General features: G+C 50.9%; 1 protein-coding gene across 1 annotated transcript in view; it reads left to right on the top strand.

Moving 5' to 3' along the window:
- Positions 1-18314, top strand: part of CACNA2D4 (calcium voltage-gated channel auxiliary subunit alpha2delta 4) — a 140646-nt gene extending 122332 nt beyond the window's left edge. Inside the window, exons 32-40 of the mRNA XM_049783034.1 lie at positions 8402-8472; positions 10226-10301; positions 10742-10794; positions 11029-11084; positions 11292-11312; positions 13423-13540; positions 16269-16381; positions 16662-16744; positions 18131-18314. Of these exons, the coding sequence (XP_049638991.1) occupies positions 8402-8472; positions 10226-10301; positions 10742-10794; positions 11029-11084; positions 11292-11312; positions 13423-13540; positions 16269-16381; positions 16662-16744; positions 18131-18235 (696 nt within the window). The 3' untranslated portion in view covers positions 18236-18314. The remainder of the gene's footprint in view (positions 1-8401; positions 8473-10225; positions 10302-10741; positions 10795-11028; positions 11085-11291; positions 11313-13422; positions 13541-16268; positions 16382-16661; positions 16745-18130) is intronic.
- Positions 18315-18782: the final 468 nt, after the last annotated feature.

The following is an 18782-nucleotide window of genomic DNA, read 5'->3' as shown; positions in this document are numbered from 1 at the left end:
CGAAAAAACATTCTTCACGGCTTGGCTGGCATAAAATGGCAGTGAGCCAAGGTGGGGGCCTCTCGGGTTGCAGAATATGCTCAAAGGGCAGCCAGGACCAACTTGCAAGAGGCAGGACCATTTGAAAAGACAAGGGCAGGGAAAAGGTGTGGTCACCTCAACAGACAAGGATCCCCCTTCTTCCAAAGGCTCCTTGGTCTAACTCAATGGGATCCTTCAGCCCTATTCTACCAGCCACACCATCGACACATAAGAATCTTGCCATCTGGGCTGAAGAGATAGCTTGGAGGTAAGGCATTTGCCTTACATGCAGAAAGATGATGGTTTGAATCCCGGCATCCCATATGGTCCCCAGAGCATGCCAGGAGCTAGTTCTGAGCATAAAGCCAGGAGTAACCTCTAAGCGCTACCAGGTGTGACCCCCCAAAAAAGAGAAAAGAATCTTGCTGTCACTGGCTCACTGACCAATTCATGATGACAATTATTTGGAGACTATATTTTCTTGCTTAGCTTTGTGACCTTGATGCACTCAGCTAGCACATCAACTTGTTGTGCAGACAGAAATGGTAAGGCTGAGACCCCAAGACAAATGCCAACACAGTCAGAGTCAAGACCAGACTCCAAGGGCCAGAGTGATAGCACAGTGGTAAGGCGTTTGCCTTGCACGGGGCTGACCTGGGACAGACCTGGGTTCGATCCCCGGCATCCCATATGTCCCCTGAACCTTCCAGGAGTGATTTCTGAGTGCAGAGCCAGGAGTAACCCCTGAGTGGTGCCAGGTGTGGCCAAACAAACAAACCAAAAAAGACCAGACTCTCAGTTCACAGAAGGTCTGCCAGTGGTCCTCAAACTATGGCCCACGGGCCACATATTGTATTTGTATCTGTTTTGTTTCTTCATTGCAAAATAAGATCTATGCAGTGTGCAGAAGAATTCGTTCATAAGTTTTGTTTTTATTATAGTCAGACCCTCCAATGGTCTGAGGGACAGTGAACTGGCCCCTGTTTAAAAAGTTTGAGGACCCCTGGTCCCCCAAGCGGTATGAGGTAGGGAGCTGTATGGGTTAGGTTGGGGTTTGTTGTTTTAAGTATTTTTTTTATTATTAAAGAAATGAAACATAAAATGTGACATTTCACCATTCTTTCATGGATAGCTCAGTGATACTAAATATATTCTCACGATACAGCCAGCACTGCCATCCATCCCCGTAACTCTTCTTTTCTTGTAAAAGATGCCATGTTATGCCTTGTAAACAATAATTTCCCAGCCCCCATCCCATCCTCGGCTCCCAACACCACCTATTTTTTTATTGAATGTAGTTTTAAAAGTCCTGCCATAGGGACCGGAGAGATAGCATGGAAGTAAGGCGTTTGCCTTTCATGCAGAAGGTCGATGATTCAAATCCCGGCACCCCATATAGTCCCCTGAGCCTGCCAGGAGGAATTTCTGAGCGTAGAGCCAGGAGTAACCCCTGAGCGCTGCCATGTGTGGACCCCTCCTGCCCCCCCCCCAAAAAAAAAGTCCTGCCATAAAGAATTGGGCAGATCTAAGCAGACAGTTTTCCGAGGTAGAAATACAGATGGCCAACAGGTATGGAATAGCTGTTTGGCCTCCTTCACCATCAGAGAAATGCAAATGAAAACCACAACGAGCTCCTGCCTCGAGTCTCTCAGATAAATATTATCCAAAGTCAAGAAGTAATAAGTGTTGATGAGGACATGAAGAAAGGGGGGCCTCTGTGCACTGTTGGTGGGAATGTAAATTGGCGCAGCCACTATGGAAACAGTATGGAGGTTCCTCAAAAATTTAAAAATAGAGCTACCGTGTGATCCACTTCTGGGTACTCATCTGACGGAGATGAAAGCACTAACTCAGAAAAATAGCTGCAAGTCTGCAGCATCTTTATTTACCATAGCTGAGATGTATTCATTTAAGAGATTTATTATTTTTATACATGAATACATATATTTATTCATTATTTAACCTAAATATTCTCTAGTAGATAAATTGATAAAAGAAAGTATAGCAACTTTACACAATGAAAAATTCCATAAATAAAAAGAAAGAAAGAGAAAGAGAGAAAGAGAAAGAGAGAAAGAGACAGAGAAAGAGAAAGAAGAAAGAAAAAAGAAAGAAAAAAAAAAAAAGAAAGAAAAAGAAGAAGGAAGAAGAAAGGAAGAAAGAAAGGAAGAAGGAAAAGAAAAGGAAGGAAAAGAAAGAAAGAAAGAAAGAAATGAAAGAAAAGAAAGAAAGGAAAGGAAGAAGAAAGAAGGAAGGAAGAAAAGGAAGGAAAAGGAAGAAGAAAGAAGAAAAGAGAAAGAAAAAAGAAAGAAGAGAAAGAAGAAAAGAAGAAAGAAAGAAGAAAGAAAGAAAAGAAAGAAGAAAGAAGAAAGAAAGAAAGAAAGAAGAAAGCAAGAAAGCAAGAAAGCAAGAAAGAAAGAAAGAAGAAGAAAGAAAAGAAAGCAAGAAAGAAAGAAAGAAAGCAAGAAAGAAAGAAAGAAAGAAAGAAAGAAAGAAAGAAAGAAAGAAAGAAAGAAAGAAAGAAAGAAAGAAAGAAAGAAAGAAAGAAAGAAAGAAAGAAAGAAAGAGGGAGGGAGGGAGGGAGGGAGGGAGGGAAGGAAGGAAGGAAGGAAGGAAGGAAGGAAGGAAGGAAGGAAGGAAGGAAGGAAGGAAGGAAGGAAGGAAGGAAGGAAGGAAGAAGGAAGGAAGGAGGAAGGAAGGAAGGAAGGAAGGAAGGAAGGAAGGAAGGAAGGAAGGGGAAAGAAAAGAAAAAAGAATCATAGGGCTGAAATGGCAGTACAGTGGATAGCACTTGTCTTGCTCATGGTCTACTTGGGTTCAATTCCCTGGCAACCAATATGGTCCCCTAAATCCACCACGGATGATCCCTGAACACAGCCAAGAGTGGTCTACCTGAAAAAAAAATGTTTATAATTTTTTAAAAAGAAGGGTCAAAGAGATAGTGTAGCATGTTAAATGCTTGCCTTCATGCAGCAGACTGGGGTTCCATCTTGCCACAATTTATGGTCCCCTGAACACCAACAGGAGTGATTTCTGAGGGCAGAGCCAATAGTAAGCCCTGAGAATAGGTAAGTTTGGCCCAAAAAACAAACAAACAAAACAATCTTGATTTTTTTTTCAACAGTCTAGATGGGTCTCCAGAGCAATATGTGAAAAGAGTAAATCAGAGAAAAATAAATGTTATGTGATTTTTTTTCTTCCTTTCTTTTCCTTCCTTTCTTTCTTTCTTTCTTTCTTTCTTTCTTTGTTTTTCTTTTTTCTCTCTTTCTTTTTTTCTTCTTTCTTTCTCTCTTTCCCTTCCCTCTTTCTTTTCTTCCTTCTTTCCTTCCCTCTTTCCTTTCTTCCTTTCTTTTCTTTCTTTCTTGGGCCACATCTGCTGATGTTCAGGAGTTACTCCTGGATCTGTGCTCAGGAACCACACTCCTGGCAGGCTTGGGGAATCATATGAGATGCCGGGATTGAACCCAGATCAAGTGCTTGCAAGGCAAACACCCTACCCACTGTGCTCTCACTCAGGCCCTGCTCTATGATTTTGTATGTATGGAATCTAAAACAAACAAAAACTCCAGTTCGTAGATACAGAGATGTATGTTGGCTTAGGAAACAAATCATGCTCACAATTAAATGGTGGCTGTTGGAGACAGGAGGTGGGGGGTGGAAGAAATGAGGAGCTCTAAGGTAAAAAAATAATTAATTAAACTATCCCAAATTCTTTGTGAAATGAAGCAGGGCACAGATGAACTGAAACATTCTGGGCTTAGAGGATCCCAAAAATATTCCTCTTCAAACAAACACCTTTTCAAAACAAAACAACCTCTCAGCAGACTCCTGAATATATAATATGTATTTCTTTAAACTAAAAGAAGGCCCCCAGCACTCCCCATCATTCTACCGACTCTGGAAGCACGGCATCACCTACTTCGGGAAACAGTGCCCAAAGGCGCCTCCAGAGCCCTGAACTCCCACTATGTAGGGGCCCCTCACTCGAACCCAGCTCACTGGCACCCCCTGTCCTAGATTCACTGCGAGATCCAGAGGGATGCCACTCTAAGCCCATCTGTGGTGATGCTTTTGGCTCCTTTTGCCAGAAAACTCTATTTTTTGAGGTTCTGAATGATCTGGTCCTAACCCCAAAGCAAGATTACACAAGATTACAGGCTTTAGAACCTCAGAAGGTCAATGATGGTGAAGCAATGATGGCGGAACCAAGGCTGGGAGACCCCTGGGTCCTGAGACCAGAGAAACTGTAGGGCCCAGGCTGGGGTCCTTAAGGGACTAACCCTCTCTGAAAGGACTGTGCAGGCCACAGCCCTGCTCCTGGAGAGGCCTCTCCTGCCCTCAGTTCCCACCTCATTACTGCCCAGAGCTGAGCTGAGGCTCTTGACTGATACCTCAAAGACCCTGAATGCCCAAGTCCGGGCCAAAGTCAGACGCCAAGACTCAAAGGCCAACCAGGTCTCCACAGGTTCTGTTCCTCCTTCCCCACACTGACTGCCATGCCTGGGCTGGTCCGTCAGGTCCAGTAGAATAGAGGCTAGATGGCCCAATGGTGTCAGCAGCAGCTTCACATGGCAACTTCTTGGTGGGACTGGTTTGGAAGGCGAGTGTCAGACAGTGGGAGAAAGCCCAGGTCCAAGTAGCTCATGCCACTGTGAGATCCTTTATTTCTGCTTCTCAAAACCTCACTTATTCAACAACTCGGTAGCGGTTAATACTGCTTCGTAACAAATCGCCCCAAATACAGCAATTTAAAACTGTAAAACATTTCATTCACCTCGCTGTTTCTCTGGGTGGACAATCTGAATGTAGCTCATGTTAGGGCGATTCTGGATTAGGGTCTCTAGCCAGGCTACAAGAAAGGAGTCGGCCAGGGCTGCTGTCAAAATTGTCAGGGAAGAGGGGGGGAGCAGGCTGCCAGCTCATTCAGGAAGCTGGGGGCAGGGCTCCGTTGCCATGGAGACCCTTGGCAGGAGACTCAAGGCCAGGGCAGCCCTGGGAGACTCACATCATGGCAGCTCCTCGGCCTGAAGAGGCAGAGAGAGTGAGAGCAAGGTGGACTCACAGGGACGTTGCCCCAGACACACAAGAGTCTTCAAGGCCCATACTGGCCCCCTCAACCTACACTTTCTGTATTCCTCCCTTAAAGCAATATGGGAGTCCCACAGCATCTGGGAGTTTGAGAGAGACACAAGTTCCCAGTCCCCACCCCAGACTAAGGGACTCAGTGAGTGTCCCTGCCTCATCTCCACATTCGTCACTATTCTCCAGAGGTCCCGGGCCACCTGGATACCAGAAGGTTCCAGCTGCATCTTGTTCCTGCCCAGAATCATTCAGAGCCCAGGGAGGGAAGCTGATGATTGTTCCGGATAAAAAGATCCTTCTGAGACTCCCAGCCTGCCTCGAGAGGCCTTCCTGCCAGCCTGGCGCTGTGGACAGCCATTGGGCTCACAGCAGCCCTGCTGTCGCCTGAGGCCTGCTGAGGAAATATTTGGCTCCAAGGGCTCATCCCATCACAGAACACTGCCAGGCTTCAGGGACTGGGCGGTGGGAGGGCTGGGAAAAGCAGCTCCCAGCTGGACTCCAGAGAGACCCAACAACTCCCTCCATATCTATGGTGTCTACAGTGGCTCTGATTTGGGGACTCAGGAGCTTGGTGTTTGCCCGTAGGTACCACTCACATCACACATAGGCGCTTCAAAAGAGAGCTGTGGAGGGGCCATGGTGGGCAGGGAGCTAGAAATATGATGCTCCATTGTAGCATGAGATATGAGTAGAAAATTAATAGAATCAATAGAAAGTAATTGATCTAATAATTCATTTTTAAACTTTTATTTATTCATTTATTTAATGGTTTAGGGGCCACACCCGGCGGTGCTCAGAGGTTACTCCTGGCTCTGTGTTCAGAAATTGCCCCTGGCAGGCTGGGGGACCACATGGGATGCTGGGAATCGAACCAGGTCCCTCCCTGGTGAACCGAGTGCAAGGCAAATTACTTACCACTGTGCTATCTCTCCAGCCTCTATTAATTAACATTAATTTAATAAATTAATAGAAAGTTAATGCCCCTTGGTAAGAGGGCACAAGCACTCACCTTCCAGCCCTGCTCCCCAGTGCAAAGACGGACAACCTAGAGCACTGCTTTCTGCCCTTCAATGACCCTGAGGTGCCTATTTTGGGCCTCAGCTCTCTGCCCTCATCTCTTGCCTCCTTGCCTGAGGCTCATAACCTTTGTCTTCCCTCTGGGCGCATCAGAACTAGCTTAAAAGGCAGCCATGCAAGCGGGTGACATTGAGGAAGAGGACAGGGAACTGGAAGAGCAAATCAGCATGTCCCTCATCTCCCCCTCAAGGGCACTGGGCCAGAATATTCCCTGGGAAGGACGGAAAGGATGGTCCCTGGTAGGAACCCTGCATGTTTGATCCTCTTCACAGCCCTGACGACCATGAGTTACCCCATGTTAGAGCATAACTAACTGTCCTGCCCCTTGACCCTGGACAATGACCAACACAGGCATAGCCCTGAGCCAGGCCAGCCGGCATGACTACCCACCCGCTCTTCGGCATTCGCCACCCATCTCTCACCCCTCTGCAGGCTGGGATCCAGCTCAGAAAGCAGGCAACCCAAATGGACCAGCTGCTAATTTCCAGTTGGATCCCTGGCATCGGCTATGATTCCCCAAGCTCTCAAGGAGTGACTCCTTAGGGCTGAGACAGGAGTAACTCCTGAGCACCCCTGGCTGTGGCTCAAAAATAAAAACAAAAACAGAAGGAGGAGACCTAGAGTCCGAGCCAGACCCCTTTTTTATGCTCTGGTTACCAGGAGGCTCTAGTCTCAGACTCTGGTGCTTTAGTGCCTGAACAGGCTACCGAGGGTTGTGTTTGGACTTTGGCTTTGCAGGCCAGGAACTTGATCAACACACCTATTGAGTGGTAAAGACACTGCCCCAGTGAAGAGGAGCTATTCTGGTAGAGGGATTCAGAGGGCTTCAGGCTGCCCCCTGTCGTCTTCTTGTCCTCTGGCCCCGACTGTCCTCCCTCACCTCCTCCATGCTGGTCCTCTGGTCACCCCATCAGAGCAGAGAGGCAGCACTCGGGTGCAAGTAGATCTGCATTCAGCCAAGTCTGAAAATCTTGTCATCTTCGACATTCAATTCTCCCACATCTGTTTCTGAGTGAATTTGGCCGGGAAACATTAGGAAGGGAAATCTTGGAGCAGGGCAAGAAGGCGAGCTCCTGGGCCCCACAGCTTCCTCATGGCTGAGGATGGGAAGCCAAGACAGGGAAGAGAGTTCTGGAGAGCACATCCTCAGCGCCAGGCCAAAGACAAAGGCAGTGAGAAGCCAGGGCGGGTGTAGGGGAATGGGTGGGTGAGGTGGGCAGGTCTGGAGGGCTGGGGAGCCTGCTTAGTTGGTTGGTTTTATTCCTTGACTAGAGCCTGCTGTGTTGGAGGCAGATGGTCTTGGACCAGTAATTGGGGCCGTGGGGACAGTCAGGAGTTGTAAAATCATCTCCTGAGCTGTATCTTCAACCCCAGGTGAATGAGTCCGAGTCAGGGTTGAGCATGAAAGAATGCAAGCCCGGCTGAGGGTGCAACGCATACAGTCTGGCCGTCTTCTCCCCCTGCAAGCTGCCTGCCAGGACTGTTTTTATTAGAATAGTCTGAGTCCAGGCTATTCTGAGCTTGTCCTGCCCAGGTTGGCATAGAAGACAATCTTTGTTTTGGGTGAAACCACATTGTAAACAAACAGATTCAAAGAAACTTGGGATGATCTTTGTTTTAGGTAAAATAAGGTATAACCTCACAGGGGCGTGGGGTGCAAACAGCATGGGGTTAGGTTAGATTAATGGTTATGACCAAGCAGTGGGGGAAAAGAGACACATCGACTGTGGGGGTATGGGTGGGGGAGAAGCAGCTGCAGAGCCCTTCAGCCCCCTCCATGTGATCCCCCTGCTGTGGCCCTGTGTAGCCACAGGATGAAACATGTAGTATATCTGTCCAGCGTCAGCATACGTGTTGTGCACATGGATACAGGCATGCACTCTGGATCCAAATTGAGCTTCCCAAAAGCTGGCTGCAAGCAATTTACATACAAGTGTTCATGGAATTCTGTACCTTGGAAGAAGAAATCAGACTATAGCCCTGAGACAGATTTTAGACTCAATAATGGACTCCAGCTTTGGGCTCGGAAAACATGAAAGGAGGAAGAGGTGGCAGGGAGGAGGTTAGAGGGAGGGGAGGAAGTGGAATAAACTTGATCATATTGGATAAGGTGCGAGTGGGAGATTTAATACTCTCTCTCTCTCTCTCTCTCTCTCTCTCTCTCTCTCTCTCTCTCTCTCTCCCTCTCTCTCTCTCTCTCTTCCTCCTCCCTCCCCTACAGATGGGAAGATTTCTGGGGGAGGTGGATGGTGCACTCATGACCCAGCTGCTCAGCATGGGAGTTTTCAGCCAGTAAGTGGGACATGCCTCTTTCCAGTCTGAGCAGACACCAGAAGGCAGAATGTGACACTAAATGGTTCAGACAGATTTGGGATCCTGAGTTTGACCTGGTTCCATCTCCAGCGCCACAGAACCCCCAACACACACACACACACACACACACACACACACACACACACACACACACCTACCTACCTCACCTACCTCCTGGGCTGGTCCCAGAGGTAGCCAGCAGCCTAAGCATTGAACCATCTTGCTGTGGGGCGAGAATGGCTGTGAGTAACCCCCTGATCACCATGGGCACAAGGTTTGGGAGCCCCCCAAATTCCACAGGGAGGGTTGTTGGGGGGTGTGCAAAATGCATGAGGAGAGTTAACAGGGCACCAAGTCCCAGTTATAAAAGAAATGAGTCCTAAAGATGTGGCATTCAGCAAGATGGCGGGGCCGATCACCACTACACCAGCATATTTGGAAGTGGCCTGGAAGAGTGACTGGTCTCATCACGCACGAGCATAAGTCAGACGGGTGATAATTCCATCGAGCGTGATCACTTTGGAGCATACGCAAATGTCAAAGCGTGGTGCTGGCAGTCATAAGTCAATGACATCTCAATTTAAAAACACACCGAGGGGCCAGAGGCATAGGACCACCGATAGGGCACTGGCCTTCCATGCAACCAACCCGGGCTCAATCCCCAGTGCCCATAGGGTTCCCCTGAGCCCCAACAGGCGTGATCCTTGAGCACAGAGCCAGAAGTAAGCCTTGAGCACCCCAAACCAAAAATAAATATAAAAAATTAAAAAGCAAGTGCTGAAAGTCCCAAAGCGTCAAAAGTGGGATTGCACAGGAACTGGAAGAGGAAAATTGCGCTGTTTCCCATTTCCTTTAAAGCGAGTGCAAGAGGCCAGAGAGATAGCACACACAGCATAGTGGGTTTGCCCAGCACATGGCTGACCCAGGATGGACCTGGGTTCGATTCCTGACATCCCATACGGTCCCCTCAAGCTTGCCAGGAGCAATTTCTATATGCAGAGCCAGGAGTAACCCCTGAGCACCGCTGGGTATGGTTCCCCCAAAAAAATAAATAATAATAATAAAAAAAAACCAAGTGCAAGAATAGATTCTTCATGCTGGTTCCTTTTGTGGGGGTTGAGGGGGAACCTTCCAATTGGTGCTCAGGAGTTCAGGCTCCTTCCCAAGAGGAACTACATGGACCCCATAGGACCCCAAGTGGACCCCAAATCAGCAGCATGCAAGACTTGTCCCTTAACTCTGTAATTCTCAGGCTTTGTATTCTCACAGCTTTTTTCTCATCCGCCACCAAACCCTGGACAATCACCCCAAGAATGAGTATTACCCCCAGCAAACTGCCCTGGAAGAAATGTGGGATGATAGGAGCCTAAATATATCTTGCTCCCAATTTTATTTGTTATATTGGGGGGGGGCAGAGCTTATTGCTGTCTCTGTGCTCAAGGGTTACTTTTGGAAGAGCTCAGAAGATTATAGAAAAGGCTGGGACTGATCCCAAGTTGAGTGCATACAAAGTACCCTGACCACTACTCTTCTCTCTGGCCCCTCAAATAGTAAAAGTTCTATTCATATTATTTACTTTCTCCTGACGTCGGCAGAATGTTCTACAACTCTAAACATTTATCTATTTCTTCTAGATGTTCCAGTTTAGTGTCATGAAATTGCTCAGAGTAATCTTACACAACCTACTGTGTGTCTTACCTCTGTTAGAGCTTCTCTCTTGCTTCCATTCTAGGGTGACCATGTATGATTACCAGGCCATGTGCCGGCCCTGGAGCCCTCACAACAGTGCTGCCCGACCACTGGTCAGTGTGAGTGCGCCCCACCTCCCTCACCAGGTCAAAGTCAGTTACCCCTCCTGACCCAGATACTAACATTGACCCACGTCTGCCTCGACTTCCCATTTTCCTCTCTGCCCTTCTTCCTCTCACCTTTGACAGTCTCCCGCTCCAGAGGAATTGTTCCTGCAGCTCATGAAATAACAGGGGCCTCTGACAAACAAAGCAGCACATTTCCATCACCTCCCCATTGCTCCTGATGACACCCCTATGGTGCCACATACATCGGGGCCCCACAGAGCTGTCCTTTCCCTTCTGGAGGAGAACTAGGCCTTCCCTCTGAGGGCAGTCCAGACCATTCAGTCGGGGAGGGTACTGAGCATTGGAGCACAGGAGACAGCTCCAGAGTCCCTGGGGATGGTGGTCTTGAGGTTCACGGCCTGTCCCTTTTCCTTGCTTCCCCCCCACCCCAGATGCTGTCTGCCCTCCTGAGTGCTGCAAAGTGGCTGCTGACTGAGCTCGTGCTGTGAGTGGGGCCCAGGAGACCTTTGGGCAGGAGCTCAGCATCCCCAGGACTCCGGGGGGTGGGGGGAGGCAAGGTCCCTTCAGACTGGCCACACGTATGAACCTCTGCCCCTCTCCCTGCACCCCAGAGTCCTTGTGGGGAGGGGCATCGTGGAAGAGGAGGCGGTCTGGGGTGTCCTGGGAGCTGGGGCCAAGAGAGGGTAGGCAGGCTAGACAAGTCACCCCATGTCCCCAGGTCTGTGCTGGAGGGGAGCTCCTGGGGCTCGTGGTCCATGGACTATGGGGCTGAGGGTGAGTCCAGGGCATGATGGATGGTATGGGGGCTCTGGGAGGGGCTCATTTCATCTCCATCCTCTCATGCTGTTTCCTCTCACCTGTGTGTGTCCTGTCACATCTCTGTTCAATCCCTGAGACTGTTCCTCCCGGGGGACCTCACCACCTCATGATGTTACTGTCCTGTGACATTTCGGTTTGACCTCATGCCCCGTGTCCTGGCAGCCAGAACTGTCTTCCATCACTGTAAGTAGCATCAACCCAGCGGGCTGCTGGTCACAGAACTTGGGAGGGGGCTTGTCCCTGGCCCTTGGGTCCCAGGGATGTGAAACTGTCCCCTCCTGGGATGCAGATGCCCCCAACTCACAGACATCTCCCAGGAGAGTGACTCATTATGGTCATCGCCCGAGAGCACATTCTAGGTGGTGTGTTCAGCCATGTGGCCACCTGCAGGTGAGCAGCGGGCAGTGGGACCTCAACTCTGGGGTCCACCCTGGTCAGTCCCAGCTTGAGGAGCTGAAGGCGGGGTCCCACTATCATCTGAGAATGTGTCCCCCAATTCCTGGGCACAAAGCTGTGTTCTCAATCTCGGGTAGGCTCTAGTTCCTGAGGGAAAGCCATCACTTCCGCTGTGGTGGTGGCTCATCCACCCAGGACACTGACTTCTGCTCTTGCACGGCCTCTGGGGCCACAGGGCCCTTTCTACTGGGTTCTGGAATCCCTCCACCACTTGGGTTGCACCACCCACCCAATGGAGCGCAGAGTTTGCTTCCATATAAAAAATCTGTTTCCAGGTGCTGGAGCAATTGCCCAGTGGGGAGGGAGGGCTCTTGCCTTGCACGCAGTCAACTTGGATTCGGTTCCCAACAAACACACCCCAGGAGTGATCTCTGAGCACAGAGACAAAAGTTAGTCCTGATCTCAGCTGGGTGTGGCCCCCAAACCAATAATAATTACTGACAATAATAATAATGAACCCATTTCCAGAGCCAGGAGCTCTCCTGTCTGGCTGAGCACTTGCCCTCTGCCAAGACCCACCTTGGCTTAATTCCTGCCCCTTTTAGGGCTCCTTTTGGAAATCACACCCCTCAGCCCTCACAGGACTTCTGGTGTGTGTGACAGGAACCAGACACCAAGTGTCACAGCCATCAGAAACAAGCCCCCCTTTTGGGGGAGTGGCTGCGTCACTGAGCCTTGCTTGGTCTTCCTGTCAACGGTTCCATCTCTCACAGCTGAGGGCAGCCTTCCCGTGGGCTGGTTCCAGGCATCCCTGAGACTCCTTCCTCCCTGCCCAACAGGCCTTGCCTGTCAGGTCTGCCCTCGGTCTCAGCAGGCTGGGCCAGTGCTCCTCGCCATGCCCGTCTTTGGGAAGCCACTTGCCGGGCCCAGCTGGCTCTATGATCATCAGTAGCACGTGATCAGTGATGGGTGCCCAGCCAGCTGAGCTGCCTGTGTGGAACCAGCTCCACCTCCTGAGGCACCTGCTGCCCCCCCCCAAAGCCTGGAAGGCCCTCTTTCTCTGTGGGATCCAGACAATGGCTGACCACTGGGCTTCTCCTCTCAGTGGGGATCTGTGGCCTGTAAACTGGCCACTCTTGCTCTAAGGCAGAGCGGGAAGTTGCTGAGTGAGGGCGTCAAGGGCACTCACAGCCTCCCTGTGTGATCCCCCCAAGGGTTCTCTAAAGTGGGGGTGCTGCTGTCCTCCTCGTCTCATTCTGAGAGGTGGTAAAGGCAAGCGGGAAGGCTTGAAAGCACTGCTGGAGTGTTCTGGTCAGACAGGGTAGGTGAACAAAGGTTCTCGACCCTCAGCTGGCCCACTTCCCGTCCACCCCCACCAGCAGACATGCTTGTCTTGAGCAATGTCCCCTTCTCTCTGTTCCAAGCCTTTCTAAGGGGAAGCCCACCCCCACAGATGCCCACTCAGGACCGTGTCCCCATGTGGGCTGAGCCTGACCTCTCAGTCCTTGGAGCCAAGGCAGAGCAGCCTTTGGAGAAACTGGAGAAACAGCTCCTGCTCACGACCAAGGGTGGGTGAGATCTTTCAAAGCCACCCCTTGGCAGTTCCATGCCTCTGCGCTTCCCTTCTGCCTGGACATCCATGCTGTCAGAGCCTCTGAAGAGCCTGCCAATGGGCGAGGAGAGAAGTGTGGCTATCTGAGGTCACCAGGACAGACCTCTGGCACATCCTGTGTGCTCTGTAACCCGCTGCTCCATTTCTTCAGTTCCTTTTCCCCACCTCAGCCCCGGGAACCTTCCTGCCCTGTGAAATTCCTGCCCTGTGAAGGCACAGCCTGGGCCCCAAACACAGGCTTTGTTCTGGCGGCCCGACCTCCACCCAGCCTCTGTCTGCCCACAGCACACAAGCAGCAGAAGCAGAGCACCCTGCAGCCCTGTGACACCGAGTATCCAGTGTTCGTGCACCAGACGGGCGTGCTGGAGACCCAAGGGGCCATCGAGTGCGGGGCCTGCCAAAAGTAAGGCGCAGAGAGACTCTGGTGGTCTGCAATGGGTGGCGGCGTCGTGAGGCCCAGGATCTGCCTCTCAGAGGGGGAGCGAAGGCCGGAGTGTGCTGGGGTGCATGGGGGGCTGTGCTCCCCAACCCCTGAGCAAAGGAGGCATAAGCAGAGCAGAGGGCATGGAGTGGGGACAGTCGGGGACAGTGGGTAGTACGGAGTGCTGAGATGGGAGGCCAAGGGGAAGGTGATCTGAGGCCACATCCTAGGCCAGCAAGTCCACACCATCCCACTCCAGGTCTCCATCTTTAGGACACAAAAATGACCCCAAGCAAGACTGGAGGCAAGAGCAGACAGAGCAAGAGCCAGGCTGCTCTTCCGTGAGACTGTGTAGATACCAGAAAGCTGGAGGATGTCAGGAGAGCATTAGGGGAGGTGCGCATCTGGCTCGTCTAGACGCCAGCTCTGGAGAGTTGAGCCTCCTTGCTGCAGATAGCAGCTGCTGTTATGTGTGCTGCATTTGAAGTGCTGGTGGTCTCAATAAACTAGACTGCAGGTTTTCTTTTTTTTCATTTTTTTGTTTTTGTTTTGGGGTCACACCCAGCAGCGCTCAGGGGTTACTCCTAGCTCTGTGTTCAGAAGTCGCTCCTGGGAGGCACGGGAGACCATATGGGATGCCAGGATTCGAACCACCGTCCATCCTGGATTGGCTGTGTGCAAGGCAAACACCCTACTGCTGTGCTATCTCTCTGGTCCCCAGACTACAGGTTTTCTAGTGAGCAAAGACTTTAAAATAGACCTGAAGGACCAGAGCAATAGCGCAGCAGGTAGAGCATTTGCCTTGCACACGGCTGATCCAGGTTCAATCCCTGGCATCCCATACAGTCTCTGGAGCCTGCCAGGAGTGATTTCTGAGTGTAACCCAGAAGTAACCCCTGATGTGGCCCTGATGCCACAGGCCCAAGTCACCTCCCCCCAGCACCACAGAAGGTGGTCCCAGAGACCCCCCTCAGCACACAGACACTCAGACCCACACACCCCCACACTCTGCCCCAGTGGGCTCTGTAGACACCAGGCCAACATCTCTGCATCTCCAGGGCCTACTGTGGAATCGGCCTGTCCAGCGGAGTTGGCCAGTGTTGGTGGGAGTGGCCACTGGCCCCTCTGAGCAATGATTGGGAGACTTTTTCCCCCACCCCAACTCCATCCACCCCCACCCCACCCCGCCACCCAAAAAATGCCAAACCCTAATTACCAGGTCCCATCCTGGCTCCATTCTAGCTGTGTGGGCTTTTGGGGCCTCAAGTTCTCATCTGCAAAATGGAATCATAGCAAGCGCAGCGAGTGCTGGGGTGGTCACAAATATGTGTGAGTTTATTTAAGAAATAAATAAGAATAATTAGTTAAGAAATGCTCGGATGATCCATTCTTATGTAAAGCTTCTGATCTTTGGAAAACAGCAGCTTTCCCCTTTTATCTCCTCCCTCCTCCGGGGCCTCTGGATCCATGCGCAGGAGAGCCGCGCCACCTGGCGGCCAAAGCAGACCACTGCCACCTCCCCTTGCTCTGCGCTGACATATATATAAGTTCTTGCATATATAGAAGCAGTTCCCATCATTTTCATAAATTCCCCCTCTGGACATCCTCCGATCTCCTGGGAAAGCATAAATGCTTCTTCAAAGTCTGCTGCAGGGGGGTGGTCAGAGAGATAGCACAGCGGTAAGGTGTTTGCCTTGCATGGAGCGGGCCCAGGAGGGACCCTCCCTGTTCGATTCCTGGCATGCCATATGAGTGCAGAGTTAGGAGGACCCCTGAGCACCGCTAGGTGTGACCCAAAAACCAATTAATCAGTAAAGTTTAATTTAAAAATACAGGAGCCAGAGGGATAGCATAGATAGCATGGAGGTAGGGTGTTTGCCTTGCATGCAGAAGGATGGAGGTTCGAATACCAGCATCCCATATGGTTCCCTGAGCCTGCCAGGAGCGATTTCTGAGCATTAAGCCAGGAGGAACCCCTGAGCGCGGCCGAGTGTGACCCAAAACCAAAACTGAAACAACAACAGAAGTGCAAAAGTGTGGTATAGTGAGGGCCAATTTCTTCTGAGGTCTCTGAGGTATATGATCTAGCTCCGGGTCTCTTCCTTGTTATACATTTAAACAATGGCTAATTAATGGGCCCAGAGAGATAGCACAGCGGCGTTTGCCTTGCAAGCAGCCGATCCAGGACCAAAGGTGGTTGGTTCGAATCCCGGTGTCCCATATGGTCCCCCGTGCCTGCCAGGAGCTGTTTCTGAGCAGACAGCCAGGAGTAACCCCTGAGCACCACTGGGTGTGACCCAAAAACTAAAAAAAATAACCAACTTGGGGCCGGAGAGATAGCATGGAGGTAGGGCGTTTGCCTTTCATGCAGGAGGTCATCGGTTCGAATCCCGGCATCCCATATGGTCCCCCGAGCCTGCCAGGAGCAATTTCTGAGCATAGAGCCAGGAGTAATCCCTAGCTCTGCCAGGTGTGACCCAAAAACCAAAACAACAACAACAACAAAATTCGAAAGTAAAATGAGCTAATAGGACTGGGTCAGCTGCTCAGGACTGCTCAGCAGTTGCCTCCAGGCTGTTTTGAATTCTGCCTCAAGGTTTTGTTCTCCCACCTGCCATCTCGAGCAAGTCTCCAAAAATGTCTTCCCTAAACACCCGATGTCAAGCTCGCCTTGGATAAGGGCCATGATCCACCTGTCTCCTTGCTGTAGGACCTTTGCGATGCATCAGATCCCCAACAGTAATCTCCTCCTCCTGGTGACGGACACCTCGTGTGATTGCAGCGTCTTCCCTCCAGTCCTGCAGGAGGCTACAGAGGTCAAATATATCTTTCCACTCTTCTGGAGCATGTTGGCTGCATGGGGTTAGCTGTCATTGAGGGAGGGCTTGGGTTTTCGGGAAGGGGGACGGCCAGTCCTTCTCCCCACCAGCAGCCTCTCTCAATGGCCCCCAGCATGCTTTGGGCTCGACATCTTCCTCCTGGATGGGCCCTGGATGCACTCACTAGGCAGTAGCTCGTGTCAGCGGGCCTAGATTCTTCCAGAATGTCATCTCCAGAATCGAGGGCTACTGTTAAGTGTTGGCCTTGACCGTTGATTCTGCACATAATGCCTCTGTCAAGTGTGACAGGATGCGTTCCCAGAAGCCCCGACGGCGGCCAGATTCCTGCCATGCTTTTCATCCAGAGGTGAGGGGCTAGGGTGGGCGAGGATAAGGGTCTTCATACCCTAATTCTCAGCAAGTAGGAATATAACTGTACATGTAGGCTTGCACTCCGGACGCCTGTGTTCAGACACATGCTTTCGTGTTTAGGGCCCGGTGCCATGCAAATATTGCCAACCGGGATGCATTTGTGAATTGGAAGCAAACTGTCCTCTACCTTACAGCTCCTGACATCTTCTGAGCCATTGGAGGCTAAGTCAAGGGGAAGGGCACAGAGTAAGCAGACATAGCCCTAAGCTGGGGTTTCATAGATGTTATCATCCTTATGAATCCAGCTTCCGGGGCACATTAAACATGCCCCAGGGTTGATCACGCCTCTGAGTGATCTAGCAGCAAGGCTGAGCACTCTCAAACTTAGGGATGAAATAACTGGATAAGGACAGTGAATACACACACACCCCCAGTTCCTGTCTGAAGGGTAAAGAGGTCTAGGCCAGCCTAGTACATAGACTAAGTTGTGTGAGCTAGATCCCTGGCACCACATGGCTCTGCAAGCATCATCAGGTGCCCTGAGGCCCCCAGCAGTGCTGAAGTAGCCCAGATGGCACCAACACTGCATCCTCAGAGCTCTTATATTGAACCGCTGCCCTCATGGCCAACAATCACTGGGAGGGAGGCAGCTCTAGGCCTCCTGACCACTGCTTTGAAGACTTAAAAAACAAATGAAGAGGGGCCGGGCGGTGGCGCTGGAGGTAAGGTGCCTGCCTTGCCTGCGCTAGCCTAGGACGGACCTCGGTTCAATCCCCCGGCGTCCCATATGGTCCCCCAAGAAGCCAGGAGCAACTTCTGAGCGCATAGCCAGGAGTAACCCCTGAGCGTCACAGGGTGTGGCCCCCCCCAAAAAAAAAATAAATGAAGGGCCAGAGCAATAGAAAGGTGGGGGGGGGGGGACACGGAGCAATGCCACAGTGTAAGGTGTTTGCTTTGCACGTAGTCAACACAGGACGAACCCTGGTTCGAATCCCAGCATCCCATACGGTCCCCCGAGCCTGCCAGGAGCGACTTCTGAGTGCAGAGCCAGACTTGAGCAGACTTGGGTATGACCCAAAAACACAAGCAAAAAAAGAAGAAGAAAGGTGGTTAGGGTGTTTGCCTTGCATGCGCCTGATCCAGACTCAATCCCTGACGTCCCATATCATCCCCTGAGGACTATCAGGAGCAATTCCTAAGCACTACTGGGTGTAGCCCCCAAACGAAAATGAATTGCTTAGTTAAAGGTAGAGGTTACAAGAAAAGGAAGCAGGGTGCTGCTCTTCATGTTCTGGAACCTTCTTTCCTCAGGTTCTTGAACCTATTTCTTGCAGAGCCCCTTCTGCCTCGCATAACTCTCGTCTCTGCTCTGCATTTGCAGGAAAATGCGCAGGACTGTGGGGGCGCCTCAATCACGTCAGCTTCCCTTCCTCTACTCCTGGGGTCGCTGTGTGCCGGGGTGTGGCTGCCCCCACTTCTGCAGTGACATCCAGCCAGTGTCAACCTCAGCTCTCGGAGACGGTGCCCTCCCAGGAACACTCCACAATCAGCCACTGACTGGGATCAAACTCATGTTAATGGGGAGCCTCACAACCGCTCCTGCTGAACAGAACCAGAAATCATTTCCCAAAGACTCTGCAGGGTGCTCGCTCCCATCCTTCCCAAGGTTTCCATCGTGTTATTCAATCTTCCCCATCTCCTCTCCGGGAATCTAGCGTGAGCTCCAGTTGAGTGAAACTCGAGACCAAATAGCTTAATGCCACCTATTTTGCAGAAGGCCAGACGCTGCCAAAGAAAGGCTTGGCTTTTTCTAATAAACCAAGGTGGTCTTCGGTGAGATCTAAGGACTTAATTTTGTTCCAAGTGAGGTGAAGAAGACAAAGCCAAGCGCAGAGACCCCAGCAAGATGCTGCTGCCTTTGATAAATCTTTCTAAGAGTGGAGATTTATGAAGGGAGAGACTCAGCTTCCAAGAAAAAGTTCAGATTGTGTGGGGTGGGATGGGCCAGGGGTGAGAGAGGCAGCGGGCAGGGG

The sequence above is a fragment of the Suncus etruscus genome, chromosome 11, assembly GCF_024139225.1.
Source record: "Suncus etruscus isolate mSunEtr1 chromosome 11, mSunEtr1.pri.cur, whole genome shotgun sequence".
Taxonomy (NCBI): domain Eukaryota; kingdom Metazoa; phylum Chordata; class Mammalia; order Eulipotyphla; family Soricidae; genus Suncus; species Suncus etruscus.
Note: the sequence above shows the minus strand (reverse complement) of the source record. Positions and strands in the feature narration are given on the sequence as shown.